The sequence below is a fragment of the Dermacentor andersoni genome, chromosome 6 (assembly GCF_023375885.2).
Source record: "Dermacentor andersoni chromosome 6, qqDerAnde1_hic_scaffold, whole genome shotgun sequence".
NCBI classification, from domain to species: Eukaryota; Metazoa; Arthropoda; class Arachnida; order Ixodida; family Ixodidae; genus Dermacentor; species Dermacentor andersoni.
Window position 1 is genome coordinate 164,045,422 of NC_092819.1, and position 15,206 is coordinate 164,060,627.

Here is a 15,206-nt window from a genome sequence, read left to right on the forward strand (position 1 = left end):
TTTCACTGTATAACCGCAACCATATCGTTGGCAGCCATTATATGAAGATTGCACTTCATCATCATTTTGTCTTGTCTGCAGCACAGATCATTGTTGCTGCGATAGTATAGAGAAGAGTGCCTGTTCATAGCATCCCTAAGATGCTATGAAGGGATGCGTAGCATCCCTTGTGAAACTTTAATAAACAGTGAATCTGTGAATAATGAAATAATGTTTTGTATATTTTAATGAATTTTAATATTTTTTTTCCTTTCCACTGTACTGATTTTCAAATTGAAAGGTTGGCAGGTCCGGCGACATAACACAGTGCTGACATGTGCTGTGTTGCGTTGTCTTCTCACGTCCCCTGTCTACTAGTGCTGGTGTCGCATCACTGCATCGCATCAATGCCTGCTGCAGACTGGTTGAGAAAAGGCGCAGTTTTGCCTGAAAGGCAAAGCATTGATTGCGATAGCAAATTAGCGGACAGCCATGTGAAGTAGGGATAGTACTTTTATCGGCCATTTCAACTTGTAAACGTTCACTTGCTAACTAAATAAGCATGGTATCAGTGTGCACAACAAACATGAACACATCACACTCAATGACTGCAGACACTCGCTGTCAAAACGCTGGGGTGAGGAAATGTGACAGCAGGAGCGAGCGAAGTGACATTCGTGCTGTCTATCGCTTCAGTCCAAAGTTAACGCCGAGAACACACAGCAGCCACAAAGCTACGAGCTGCCGACTTACCTAGACTCTACCCCCAACCCAGATCACTCTCAAGATACAGCCACAGGAGTGCACGCGGCAGCCACATGCACACTTGCAGCCGGAGAGAACGCCCTCCCTCTCGTCTCCACCGGCACCTCGCGACCTTGCGCGCCTCGCGCACAAAAGAAAGCACATTTCCTCTTCACATTCGTCCCTTTCGCGTGGACGAGATCGAGCTACGATCGTCAGTTCCCCTCACAAGCTTTCACTCACACATACCGCGTGAGGCGCATGGCAATAGTGTTATTGCTCTTGGACTTTATATGGAACTTAACGGCCACACCGACGGCAGCAATGCGCTTGGAGTGTCCATATAATTGCGCAATAAAAATAAACCACCCAATGTAGCAGTTGCAGCTAGAGGAAGGGCACATATAATGGATGTACTGTTGCACTATGTATTTGTATCAAGGTGCAATTGTACCAGCACAATCACACACCAACAGAATGATTACGATTGCCTTCATTCATTTGTGTCTTGTTATGGCAATGCAGCACAACTTTACATCCATGATCACCACCACGATCACCTTGCCACAAGCATTAATTAGGCGCTGATTATGAAGCATTGTTTTTCCAATTTTGTTTAATAGTTGTTGTCTCTAGCGCTTTGACATGTATTTGCTTATCGTTGTGCTTGACAGAATGGCGCTATATTGTGGCCCACAGTTTATTGCACACATGTGTGGCGATAATTGCCACCCTTTTGCTTAATCAGTTCACTCTGATTACAAAGCATGGCTACATCACTTCCCATAGTTATTTGTACTGTTTTATAGTGGTAGGTTATCGGTTGACACTGGTAATGTACTTTTTGATTTGCAGCAGTTATTTATGTGATAATGGCCATTTGTTTGCTTGATTCTACATTGAATTGCATTTTTTTGGAATTATATCTAAGTTACTCACTCGAAGTCTCATACCACACTGACAAACCACTTGATGCAGAGCCTGTACGAGTTGTAGTGGCGTGCTACTTAAGGGGTTGGAATTGTTGACAGTGCTTGTATACCCGCTTGGGGTACATCTGAAATGCAAGTAAAGCTGATTTCAATTTACTGCCAGGTTTCACTTTCAGTGCTGGACGCACCTAAATGCAGGAGCAAGGAGCATTAAATTCACAACCTTTCTATTTCCTCAGGCTAGGCTTGCAAATAAAGTGAAATTGAAGTGAACTAAATATCTCCTGTGAGCAGCATGCAAACAGGCAAGAGCCAGGAAACTAACACAGGGTGTCTATCAGCTGAAGGTTTATTCTGAAAAACATGTCAAAATACAGCAGCCTCCATATTGAATGCATCTACAGTTGACAGACACCCTGTGTTCTTCGTCCTTATTCGTTTATGCACTGCTCACAAGGGATAATTTCCAACGTGCCCATTTTAACATCTTTCTGCAACATCCCTGTGTCTCCAGCTCGTCATGTTGGTGTGTTGAATTTTACTTACAAAAATTAACCTCCTACGTATTCAGCCAATTGCACGCGGCCCAGAATGCTCATTCTGAGCTCGTTTGTCAAGTGCTAAGCATAACTGCTAGCGGAGCTCATCGTCACAATAATAGTCCATCACAAGGTTGTGTTTTCGAGGTGTCATGCGTTGGCTAGAACATTGAGGTGGGACAGTTGATAATTCATGACTGAATGTTTAAACATTGTAGGCAGGACCTGTGTTGTATTAATAATCTGTTTGTCACGAAGTTCACTTATTCGAGCTACTGTGTGAGCTTACCCTATTCCTGCAAGTAATGTTGCTGCAAGTGGGCACCTGCATTGTTTGTCAGTTTCAGTTATTTTCCTTTTGCTGTCTGTGAAGAGAGTGCCACATGTGGCGTTCTCGGTCACTGCTGTGTCTAATGGGTAGTGCTAGTGCGAGACTGTGCATCTTGAAACATTTTACCAGCACTAAATCAAACGTCAGACAAAGGGGAGCCACAGACTCTTTGTATCCCATTTCATCCTGCACTGGTAACGTGCTTCACACATGTGGTAACCAACTAGACCTTCTGGCAGAATTACACTGTGAGAAAAACTTGCACCCTCTGGAGTGTATCTTTGTCCCACAACACTAATCATCCTCCGTCTTGCAACCCTTGCCTTGCTTTACAGTGCGTGCCTGGTACTTCTAGATCACTAACATGTGCATTATCAGCATCGTAGCGAGTGCCAAGTTTTCACGAAAGGAAGCCCAAGCAAGGCACTTGATGAATATATTGTTTGGGAACAAGGTGCGCTCCAACAAGTGTAAACTTGAAATTTTTAGAATGTGCTTTGAACCCTTGCTCTGCTCTCACATTTGTCCTCATGCATTCTAGTGACAAGGTAACTCCCTGTCCAATTGTGCCACCCTCATTTCGTTTTCTTCTTCAACAGGGCAACTACTTCCTCGAGGACACAACTGGCTCCGTGAAAATCGACACTTCTGGCACTGTATCCTTTCCTTCTCAATTAACTGGATCACAGATAAAATGGAGATGCCTAGTTGTGGAGTAAGGCAAGTCCTGCAATGTACAGGGCATTCAAGTGGTTGTCTTCCAGGGTAACAACAGCATGGCTGCCAAGGAAAGGAATGCACTGTTAAGAGGGAGCTTTAGTTCAGGCCCAATTCCGATGCCGACTATTCGAATACATGTAAAACACATAAACACTTTTCTGAGGTAACCACTGGGCTGATTTTAATGAAATTTGTTGCATTTGGGAGAGAATGTTAAATTCTAGTGACTGTTGGAAGCAGAATTTTCATTTAGGGTCCAAACTATTTGAAAGGAGCTTTCAGAAATTGATAAGTTTGAAAAAAGTGGAAGCACTAATAAAGATATTGCAGTTCTGTAAACTGCATCCATTAGAGCATCTAAAGTAGACAAATTTGATTTACCAATTTACATCTTATGTGAATTTGCTACATTCTTTACAAAAGTTTTGCAAAAGTCCTACTCGCATATTAGTGGTCTATATGAAAGCCATATATAGTGCATCAATTATGTCCACTTTAGATGTATTATTAGATGCAATTTACAGAATTGTGATATCGTTTTTCACTGCTAAGTTGCAAGGTTTTAAACTTCATAATATCGCTTTCTAAAAATTAGCGATTTTTAACAAGCCTTATAAAAATATTGATGGCCTAAATAAAAAAATTCGCTTCCAACAGTAACTAGATTCTAGCTTTTTCTTTTGAATGCAACTAACCTCATCAAATTTGGTGCAGTGGCTGCTGAGAAAAAGGATTTTTCCTTTCCCGTGTATTTAGATAGGAGTCCCCGTGCTAAAGCTTCTTAAAGAGGGTGACGGAGGATCGCATGAAGGGATCAGACTGAAATTCACAGTTGTTGTGTGGGTTCAGGTGATGAATGGAATGGCTTCACCAATCCTTGAGACAGTCCATCATTCTGCGGTGGATCTAATCTCAGACTGATGATGATAGTTTTATAATAGCAGGATGCTAATTTACACTGGCATCTTCATCGCTTGGCCTCTATGTTTACACTGGTTTCTTTGCCCTGTTTACAACAAAAAATGCAGTAACTAGGTGCCTATTGCAGCATTTGATTAAGAACTGTACTTGTACTTGTAGCAGACCTGATTTTTCAGGTCTGCTTGCGCTGACCTGTGCAACCTTTCCATAATGGTGGAAAGCTGGTGCACATTGTGCCGTTATTCTCGATTACCTTGACACACTGCACACACTGCAGAAGTTCACAGCTGACCTGTTTGTGGAAAACAGTCTTGTGCTGGCCGAGGGCTGCTACGACGACATGGTTTTCCATGTGGATGCCATGGGCCTGCCTCCCATTGAGTCAGCTGTGGAAACGCTGTGAGTCTGTCAAGTCAGTCCAGTGTGCAAAAAGGCGATACGAGAGCCTCCAATTTTTGTTAGACACGACCACATGAAGCCAACAGACAATGAAACCAAGGAAAGCACAGGGGAAAATTAACTGTTACCTTTATCCTTACCGGCCGCAGACGAGCCGCAGGCATATTTACACGTTCTGTACACCGGCTACTGTGGATGAGCTGGGCGTGTTCAGCTGTCTAGTTCGGTTTTTGGTCATAGATGGCGCTGCAAAATATGAAATATAAAGCGAGTTATAAGAAGGAAGAAGAAGCATGTGTTTGCTGCGGTAAAGCTAGGGAAACGACGGAGCATATTTTATTAGAATGTGAAGACGTCTACCCAGCGGTCGATTTAGGCACCACTGGCCTCCTTGAAGCCCTTGGTTTCAGCGGGAGCAGTGGTAAAGCAAACAGGTCCGCAATAGACATTAGTAAGAGGTGATTGGAGGATTGGTGGAAGAAAAGTAGGGAAACGACAAAAGACGGAGACGTACAAAAGCACAGTTCGCAATAGGGGATCAGAAAGTTTGGACGTGGTAGTTCATAGTGTTTTTTTTTCTTTCTTTTTTCATTGGTTAACCTAGGTAGGATATTAGGCAGCATAGTAGCAAGAGCTTGGTGGCGCAACCCACCGCCCCGTTCCAAAGGGGACGCTCATAACATCCATCCATCCATGTGGTGGAAGAAAAGTAGGGAAACGACAGAAAACGGAGACACAAAAGCGCAGTTCGCTATAGGGGTCAGCAAATTTGGTTGTGGGAGTACATATTGTTTTTTTTTTTTGTTTTTTAACCTAAATAGGACATTAGGCAGTATAATATCAATAGCTTGGTGGTGCAACCCACTGCCCCGTTCCAAAGGGGACGCTCATAACATCCATATACATCCATCCATCCAAGTGATGTCAATGCTAGGCTTAAAGAAATGGAGGATCTCTAGGATGAGCTTGTGCAACAGGTTGAAGAGCTCAAAAATGAGCTAAATCTGGAGTGTGATGCACGGAAGGTAGTGGAAAAAAGACTTCAAGCAGCCGAGGAAAAGCTGAACAGGGCCGCCATTGTGAACGACACTGGTAGTGACAATGGAACGCATTCCCCTGACGTGACAGGAGAGAGAGTGCCAGCAAAGTTTGTGGAATGCATGCAACGTGGTGAGGGGTTAGCTGGGAAGAGCAGCACCTACCTTGAGGCCACCACGCAGAAAAAGCAGGAGCGCATGGGTCAGTGCCCCTTGTCAAGACCGAATCAAGCGGAAAAGGACAAAGGGAAGCAGGAAGAGGTAGGACAGAGTGAAATGGTGATTATTGCCAGTGGCTCAAATCTGGATAGGTGCTCAGAAGCAATTGTGGAGAGGGCGAAAGGCGATAAAAGAGTGGTGGTGGGGACATTTCCGGGGCGGATGCTGGGTTCTGTCATGGAGTGAGCAAAAGCAAAGCTCGCGGAAAATGCCCATGGATGCAACCTTGTCGTAGTGGCAGGTGAACTAAATGATGTGCTAAACAGAAAAGGGGTAGGACTAGCCTAACGCTTGGCAAAGGGTGTAGACGACTTGTGTAAGCTGTCTCCTGAGGTGCAGATCATGGTATGCATGGTGCCGTAGGTGCCTGTACGTGACAGTCACATACAAAGAGCTGTAGTGGCTGCTAATGAGGTGATAGAGGCGATATGAACAATGAGCCAAGAGAAAGGTTTGAAGGTTGTAGAAGTAAACAGGGAAGTGAGAAGGTGTGGTGGTTTTGAACAAGACGGGATCCGCTTCAATTACAGGCTTGGATCAGAAGTGGGCTGGCGACGTGCTGGTCATGCTGTTGCTTTTTTGGGGGACCACGGGCACTAAGGAGGCCACAGTAGGCCAGAGTCTTCTTAGGTCCCCTAGGGGAACCTCAGAATAGCATTGCCGTCAATAACACAAAGAGGAGGAAAACAAGAATTATAGCTCGCCATGCAATAGGCTACATAAATATGCAGGGCGGCAGAGGAAAGGAAATGTGGGTAGAGATTGAGGAGCAGGTAAATAAAGAACAATAGGGGTGCATGTGATTACAGGAACACACCTTAGAGACTCGGAAAAGCCGCCAGTGATTGAGAATTATGTTTGGGAAGGGTGCAACAGAACTAAATCGGAAAGAAAGGGAGGGGGAGTCGGAATACTCATCCATCAGGGAGACAAATAGAAAAGAGTAAATTCAAAATGTCAAGAGCATCTTTGGTTATCCTGTACAATCGGTGGAAAGAAAACTTGGCTGGGCGTAACGTTTTTGTGGACTGGAAATCATTGCAGACAGAAGAATCAAGAGTTAGTGAAATGCCTAAATGCTGATATTAAGGGTTTTGGGAATGATGCCGAAATTATCCTATTAGGTGACATGAAAGCCCACATACAGGATCTAGATGGCTATACCAACAACAATAGGATGTTAATGCTAGGTCGTTGTGAGCTACATAATCTCGTTGTCGTGAATACAGGGCCGAAGTGTGACGGTCAGACCACGTGGCAAGTGGGAAACCGGCAATCGACCATTGATTACTATCTGATGACAGACGGAATTCATGATAAGCTGAGAGAAATGGCCATTGACGAGGAAGGGTATAGCAGCATAGGGAGTGACCATAGAAGCATCATTTTGAATATGGGATATGTAGTTGGGAAAGAGAGCAAGGAGTGCAAAATGGACAGTCCAAATTTGAACACTTAACAAATAACAAATATAGTGACAAGAGTCGAGGAAGAATTTGCTAAATGGTCAAGTAAAGGAGTGGGAATATAGTGAGCTTCTAAGTGTAATAACGACCGAAATACTGAAAGAGAAACAACATGTTCATTGGAAAAGAAAGACGAAACCAAAAAGCTGGTGGAACAGGGAGATACTGGAAGCGATCGCCGAACGACAGAAAGCATCCCGAGATCACAGGCAGGCAAAGAAAGCGCAGTTGCCACAGGGTGAAGTAGCCAAAAAATGGGAAATATTCCAAGAGAAAAAATCTATGGTTTAAATACTGGTGCAAGCAAAGGTAAAAGGTGAAAGCAAATGTTGGGTGTCAGAAATACGTGAGAGAAAAAAGGCTGCACCTAGAATACTTTGAAACCACATGAGTTTACTAGTCAGGGAGGCTGGAGCAATACAACATATCCTAGACGAAGATGGAAACAAATTGGAAGGGGACGTGGTATTAAATTACATCTGAAAAATAACAGCCGAATCCAATGTGATGACAAGGTGTAGTTGAGGAATAAAACAGTATGAAAGAAAACCAGAAGGAACAGGAGCTGGTGCTGACAAATTTTGACTGGAAGAAAGTCGGAGAGAAAATTCCTAAGCGCACAGCCACAGGGCTAGACGACTTTCTCGTGAGGCTCATTAATGAACTTGGGCCAAAAAGTAAGGAAGCTCTGTTGAAAACAGTAGGGAAAATGTTAAAAGATAGGCGAATACGAGGCCGTTGGCGACCAAGTAGAATGAATTTAATTTACAGTCGAATCTCGATAATTTGAACTTGAAGGGGCCCGAAATTTTGTTAGAATCAAAGAAAGTTCGAATTAAAGGAAGCTAATTGAATGGAGGACTTAACTGCAGTCACGCATGTGCACTGAGCCAACACATGTGTGGGAGGTTCCACAAGATGTATTCACATGTATTTAAAAATTACAGTAGAACTCATTGTGGGACTAGTTGGTTCATAGCATTTAAAAGGTGAAGTGCCAACAGAGACAGCACACTAAGAAATAACAAAGACAGGAGCGCCTTGTCCTGCCTTTCTTTCTTAGTGTGCTGTCTCTGTTGGATGCAAATTACAGTCAGTTATTAGGCGTATCGGTGCTCGTTCTGCAATAGGAGGCGGCAGGTGTACGAGTGTATAATTAAAGGAAACATACCATGCCCCGTCACAACTGCCCCTTCTAACTTTTGGTAAGCTTCGCCGCATAAGACTTCTGTATGGGGGCGAAGTTGACTTTTGGGAACCGGAATTGTGCAACGCGCCACAGGCGCCGACTACGGGGGGGGGGGGCTCCAGGGCTTGACGCCCCTCCTGAGTTTTCTGGCGGGGGGCTCAGCTTTATGTGTGTGGCTTTAAGTGTGTGTGTGGAGGGGAGAGGTGAGGCTTCGGCCCCCTCCCCCCCTCCACACACACACTTGGAAAGAACCAATAGGCACTTTTGCTGTTTACAAGCATAGGCCCTGGATGGTTTCTGCTTTTGCCCAGTTACATAGCCTGCTACATTTAGCAGGCAAAAGAAAGCAACAGCGAGTAGCAGAAGTGCAGTAAAACAGATAAAACAGAAGCCTACAGATTTTCAGGACTTCCCGCCTGTGCATAAGCAAACTTTTGCCGCTCAAATTTGCTATAAGCTATACGAAAGATTATAAGTAGACTTAAACCTCAATATAACGAAGTTGGTTAAAGTGGCAATTTGCTTCATTGCATCAACATTTTGTTGTATTTATATCCAATCCTTTATGCAAATAAGTACAGTCATCGATGGATATTTATTACACGAAAGGATCCGCAAAGTGTTCCTATCGAGCAATTGGAAAAAGCAAATTTGAGTGAGGAAAGAAATTTGTTGAATATCAGAGTTGGCAACGAATGATGCAGTTTCATGCCGTGTCGATGATATCTTCACATTGGCGGTACAAAACAAAGCCAGACAGCCATGCTTTCACGCCCACTCTGCCCTCGCAGCTGATAGTGTCGCCTGCAGTGGGATGACACAATCATGAAAAGTGTTGGCAGCGGGCAGTGAATGCATCACTTCGGCAGTCGCTCTCAGTCATGTGGCAAACAATTCTTGAGCTGCGTGCGCAAGCAGCTGCATGTAATTCAACCATTTTGACCATAGGCATCTGCAAAAGTTTTCATTTATTGCCTCAGTATTCCTTTGCAGCGGCAGTGAAATTTCGCCATATTGAAATCGTGTATAAGCACACTCTGTTATATTAGAGTTCAAAATAAATGGTGTCCAATGAAAAGAACTCATTGTTATATATATACATATTTTGCCTGCGCATGCACTGATTTCTCGGTGGCCATGGCATCCGCAGCCACGTGGACTATCCCATCTGTGCTTCCAAGGGGCTGGGATGGCGTGAGGTGGGGAGCGCTACGCTCGTTCGCGGCTTCAGCTGCTGGGGTCAGTCTGTGGTACCAGCGTGTGTGACGAGGATTGCTGCTTCTGTGAGGGGCAATGGCGAGCGGCTACGAGTAAGGCTCGACGTGGCGCTCCCTTGGGTGTCATCGCCGCCAACACTGGTGGCACGATTTCCCCGCGACAGAGGACCACTCTCGTCGTTGGTGGAAAGAAACCATGAATATAAACCTCGTACCTATATACTAATCATAATGTAAAATATTGACACACGAAATGAAAACACGTATAGAGCTGCACTCAAATCTTGCATTGAAGAGTATCATAACCGTCTGAATTTTTTGTCCTGTCTATTGCGCGATGTGCAGTGAAGTACGTCTGAAACTGAAATTCATTTTCGTGCTCTTTCAAAACAGCATGTAGGCGAGGCCTAACTAGACGGGCTACAGCCAAAGCTTTGAGAAACAGTGTATTGGCCGTGAATTTCATCTTGTGACTGTTCTTGCGACTGTTGCATAGAAACTAGCAGTCTCTCTGGACCAGGCAGAAGTTGAATGTTCAGGCGCAACCAAGCATTTCTTTCAATCACACTGCAGGAAATACATGGGCGGCGCCAGCATCTTCGACAAGTTTCCAGAGAAATTACGGACACAGCTGGAGCTGAGCGATGTGCCAGACAATGCCCTGTTTGTGCTCCTCTCTGATGTCTGGCTAGACCAACCCAAGGTCTGTGCTGTCGCCACAGTGGCTCATTTTTCCACGATATCCTTTGACCCACAGTCTACCTTCTTCTTGTGTGTTCCCACTGCAGGCTGTTGCGTATACAGAGTGCCCCATGTAGCTTTGGTTAAGGTTCATAAATATATTTATGTGCACTATCAGAGGATGCAAAGCAATGGACGCTGCTGGTTGTGATGGGGATAAGCAGAACTAAGAACCTTAACCATTGGTGGTCATGTGTCAGGCCCCTCCCAACACACGCACATGCTCGCTTTTTACGGTTACTTGGGTTAGTTGGGTTAGTTGGGCCAGCTTTTGAAAGCTTTATCAACTAATAACTACGCTTTGCACTCTGTCCAGCCGAGGGCAACACTTTTTCTATTTTCCTTCTTCCATGTTTGAAGGGATTTTGGCGTGATTTGCAGAGTGAAGTGCTGACAGGATAATGACTATTTCTGCTCGTGCACTTCATAGATACCATTCACTTCAGTTTAGTGAATCGGATGATGATTTTAGTGCCGTGAATAAATAAATATATCTGGCCTTCAATAGGTGAACAAACGTCCTCAGGTGAGGGCACTTTAGGATTGGATTGGACAAACTTTAATAAAGGTCCTCCAGGACGCACGTCAGCACGCAGTGGGCGTCTCCCACACAGGGACTGAAAAGGAGTACCTGGGAGCCGCTGCGCGAGCCTGCTGGATGGCCCATTGCTGCTCTTGTAGGAGCGGGCTTCATAGGGTCTTCTCCCACTTGTCGGAGGTAGAGTCGGGCGGAGCATTTCTACACTCCCAGAGCGAGTGTCGCCGTGACCCCGCACGAGGGGCACGCATCGTTGGGGTAGATGTCCGGTTAGATTATGTGTAACATGGCAGGGTTGAGATAGGTATGCGTTTGTAACAAGCGTAGCATTAGCGCCTGCAGCCTGTTTGGGGTGCGGGGCGGAAAGAGACGTCCCAAGTAAGGGTGTTTAGTGATTTCATTGTACATTACTGGGGTGTCCCTGTTCGCCTCCAACTCATCGAGACACGGTTGCCCGGGGCTGACGGCACGGTCGGTAAGTGTGCACGCAGCGTCGTCGGCTGTCTCGTTGAGGTTGGGAGAGGCGCTCGAGATCCGATCCAGGTGGGCGGGAAACTAGATGACCGTGTGGTGATTGATAGTGCTCGAATCAGTGCCGTGGAAGACGCGTAACGCCTGGTCGGAGAAGACTCCTCTCTCAAACGCTTTGATGGCCGGTATTGAGTCGCTGAATATTCTCTTTCGCTTGTCGTTGAGCATTGACAGGGCTATGGCCACTTGCTCCGCCACCTCGGAGTCGTGTGTGAGTACCGTGGCGGCGTTTAGGGTCCGCTGCGAGGACGAGACCGCTACCCCAGCGAAGGCTCGGTTGCATTGGTAGGCGCACTATCCATGAAAGCGACGTCGTCCACTTTCTTGTTTGTGTTTGAGGAATACGGTCACCCGGGCTAGGTGCCTGCCTCGAAACGCGAGGTAATAAATGACATCTTAGTTGAAATCAAGAAAAAGAAATGGGCATGGGCAGGACATGTAATGAGGAGGGAAGATAACCGATGGTTATTAAGGGTTATGGACTGGATTCCAAGGGAAGGGAATCGTAGCAGGGGGCGGCAGAAAGTTAGGTGGGCGGATGAGATTAAGAAGTTTGCAGGGACAACATGGCCACAATTAGTACATGACCGGGGTAGTTGGAGAAGTATGGGAGAGGCCTTTGCCCTGCAGTGGGCATAACCAGGCTGATGATGAATGAATGAATTTTGTGGAATGGGTGTGATCATGACCATGTTGCGGAGCTCGCGAGGAACCAGCATAAACTCGTGCAGATCCTGGGTTTTCGGTGGAAAGTAGCCGAGCTCACGCAAGATGTGACGGCCCATCTTGGTCGTCGTCAGTCGTATTATCTTGCCTCTCTCCTGAGCCTCAGTGATCTCTTTGAGCATATTGTGCACCCCAAGCTCAAGGAGTCGATACGTTGGCGTGGTGATCGGGAGCCCGAGGGCCTGCTTCACTACCTTTCAGATAAGTGTATTGAGCTTGTCACGCTCCGATTGTTTTCACTTGTGCATTGCTGCGACGTAGTAAAGTGACATGGGACGAACATGTGTACGAGACGTAGCAGATTGTCTTCTTTGAGGCTATGTGACCATTGGCCACTCTGCGTACGAGCTGTATCGCGTTGTCCGTCTTTGTCGTCAGCTTGTGGAACGTTTGGATGTTTGATCCGCCCGACTTGATTATCATTCCCAGTCGCCCAGTAATGGGGCGACCGTCTCTGGCACGGACATTGATCTGCTCGGTCGGGGGTTTCCACGCCTTAGGCCTTTTGCCTTGTCGTTTTGGACAGTACAGCAACAGCTCCCATTTGGCGGAGGAGCACTTGAGGCCCATGTGGTCGAGGTAGAACTTGGCGGTTTCGACTGCATGCTGCAGAGCAGATTCGATAAAGCCGTCCGACCCTTCAGAGCACCAGATGGTGATGTCGCCTGTGTATACCGTATGGTTGAGGCCTTGTATCTTTGAGAGGCGATCGGAGAGCCCGATCATCACCAGGTTGAATAGTGTTGGCGAGAGAACGGAGCCCTGCGGGGTCCGTACTCTCGCCGCACGCTGTTCGAGCTCGACTTCTTTTGGTGAGGTCTGCAGCATGGAGCACGGCCTTGCGATGGGTTAAGAAGGAGTGGACGAACTGATAGAACCAGCATCCGAGCTTTAGGTCCACGATCGCCTTAAGTATTGCCGAGTGCTTGATGTTATCGAACACCTTCTCCAGGTCGAGGCCGAGTATGGCGCGGGTGCCCCAAGTGGTTCTGGCGTCTATGATCTTGTGTTTCAGGAGAAGCATCGTATCCTGCGTCGAGAGCCCAGGTCTGAAGCCGATCATGTGGTGTGTAAAGCAGTCTTGGTCTTCCAGATACCGGCCGACTCTGTTGATTACGACATGCTCGGCCACCTTACCCACGCACAATGTGAGCGAGATGGGGCAAAGGTTACCAACGCCAGGCACCTTGCCTGGTTTTGGAATGAGGATCATCTAGGCAAGTTTCCAGGTGTCAGGTAACTCGCCCCGCCCCCACACATCATTGATGGTGCCGTGAGGTACACGATCGAGGGGTCGTCTAAGTTTCGCGGGAGCTTGTTGGTTGTGCCATCGGGGCCCGGGGCGGAACGGCCGTTCAGTTCGTAGAGAGCCCGGCATACCTCTTCAACAAAAAATTCGCCATCGAGGAGGGTGTTGTCGGTACCTGTGTAATCGGGACGTAGGGCCGGCGGGCCTGTGGCTATCGGCAGATACTTATGCACAAGGGTCTTGACGACGTCATCCGGTGATGCGGTGCCTTTGGCTTGGTGAAGAACTTTGGTGAGCGAGTGGCGCTGGTTCGTGCGGGTGTTGGTGTCGTCGAGCAGGTGTTTGAGGAGGTTCCACGTCTTCCCGTTTCGGACCTGTCCGTCGACCGAGTTACAGACCTCGTCCCATTGCTGTTTGGAAAGGGTGCTGCAGTGTTCTGTTATGTTCTTGTTCAGTTCTGCAATGCGTTTGCGGAGCCTGCAGTTGAGACTCTGGCTCTTCCGTCGTGTCAGTAGAGACTGTTTGGCCTCGAGCAAATGGGCAAGGCGGCTGTCCATCTTCTCGGTTGGAATGTCCGTGCTGAATGTTTTTGTGGCCTTACCGAAGTCGGCCTTGAGCTGAGCCATCCACGTCTCGAGGTTCAGGGCAGTGTCGGGAGGAAGTCGTGAGGCGTGAGTCTTGCAAAAGAGGTCCCAGTCAACCCACATGTACGACTTGGGCTTCCTGATGATGGTGGGTAAGTGCACGGCCAGTATGAGATGGTCGCCGCCAAGATCCTCCACAGGATTGTACCAGCGGGCATCAGCTGTGTCCTTCATGAAGCAGAGATCCGGGGTGGTGTCCCTGTGCGTGGACGTGCCGATGCGAGTAGGGAATGCCTTGTCCGTCACTAGGGTGAGATCCAGGTCGTTCGCATGCTGCCACAGCACGGTACCCTTGGGGGTTTCATACACGTGCGATGCGCAGCGTTAAAGTCGCCAGCTATGACGAGCGGGTTTGAGCCTGCAAGACAGATGGCTCTCTGGAATAGGCGTCGAAAACGTTGACTCTTTTGTCTGGGGCTGCTGTACACGAGGATGTACACACTTTGTCGGGACGCATCGCTTGGGAGAATCTTCGTCATCACGCTGTCCATCTCGGACGTGCCAAGGTCGTGCGCGAGGCAGGTGAGCTTTTTAGAGACAAGCCGGGTGACCACTGGTAACCGGTGAACGTGGCAGTGTGTGTGAGAGTTTCTTGCAGTAGAATTACGTGGGGCTTGGTGTCGTGGCTATAATGGGGACCCTACAGACTTGCAGTGCAAATCGTGGCCTCCTCCCAGAGGAGTGGTTCGAATGCTTCCACACATTGCTCAAGTACCATTGAGAACCTCAAGAGTGAATACATATTCAGAGATAAATAATTTAGCATGCAATTGTTTGCCTGTGCATTTTGCTTAAGCGCGTGAGATGGCTCAGAGCTGGAACGACCACAAATTTGGGTCATGCACCCCAATCATGACATACAAGTGGGTAGTCACATGGGTTCTTTTCATACTTTGAGAGATTGCTTTATGACTCAGATAAAGTTAATGTATAATAGGTAGGAATTTAAATAATGCTGAATTGGATATTTTCTAGAACTCTCTACAATTTCCACATTTGGAAGCTTCTCTCTAAATAAATGCTTGTGGAGTTAAATAAAATATTATTGAATTGTTGGTTAGGCTTGATTAATCTTTCCAATAAA

General features: G+C 46.8%; 1 protein-coding gene across 1 annotated transcript in view; it reads left to right on the plus strand.

Annotated features, from left to right (window-relative positions):
• The window catches only part of PolE2 (DNA polymerase epsilon subunit 2), a 123,792-nt gene that overhangs the window by 47,196 nt on the left and 61,390 nt on the right, over positions 1 to 15,206 (plus strand). Inside the window, exons 5-7 of the mRNA XM_050172274.3 lie at positions 3,125 to 3,181; positions 4,444 to 4,565; positions 10,267 to 10,396. Coding sequence (XP_050028231.2) covers positions 3,125 to 3,181; positions 4,444 to 4,565; positions 10,267 to 10,396 — 309 coding nt within the window. The remainder of the gene's footprint in view (positions 1 to 3,124; positions 3,182 to 4,443; positions 4,566 to 10,266; positions 10,397 to 15,206) is intronic.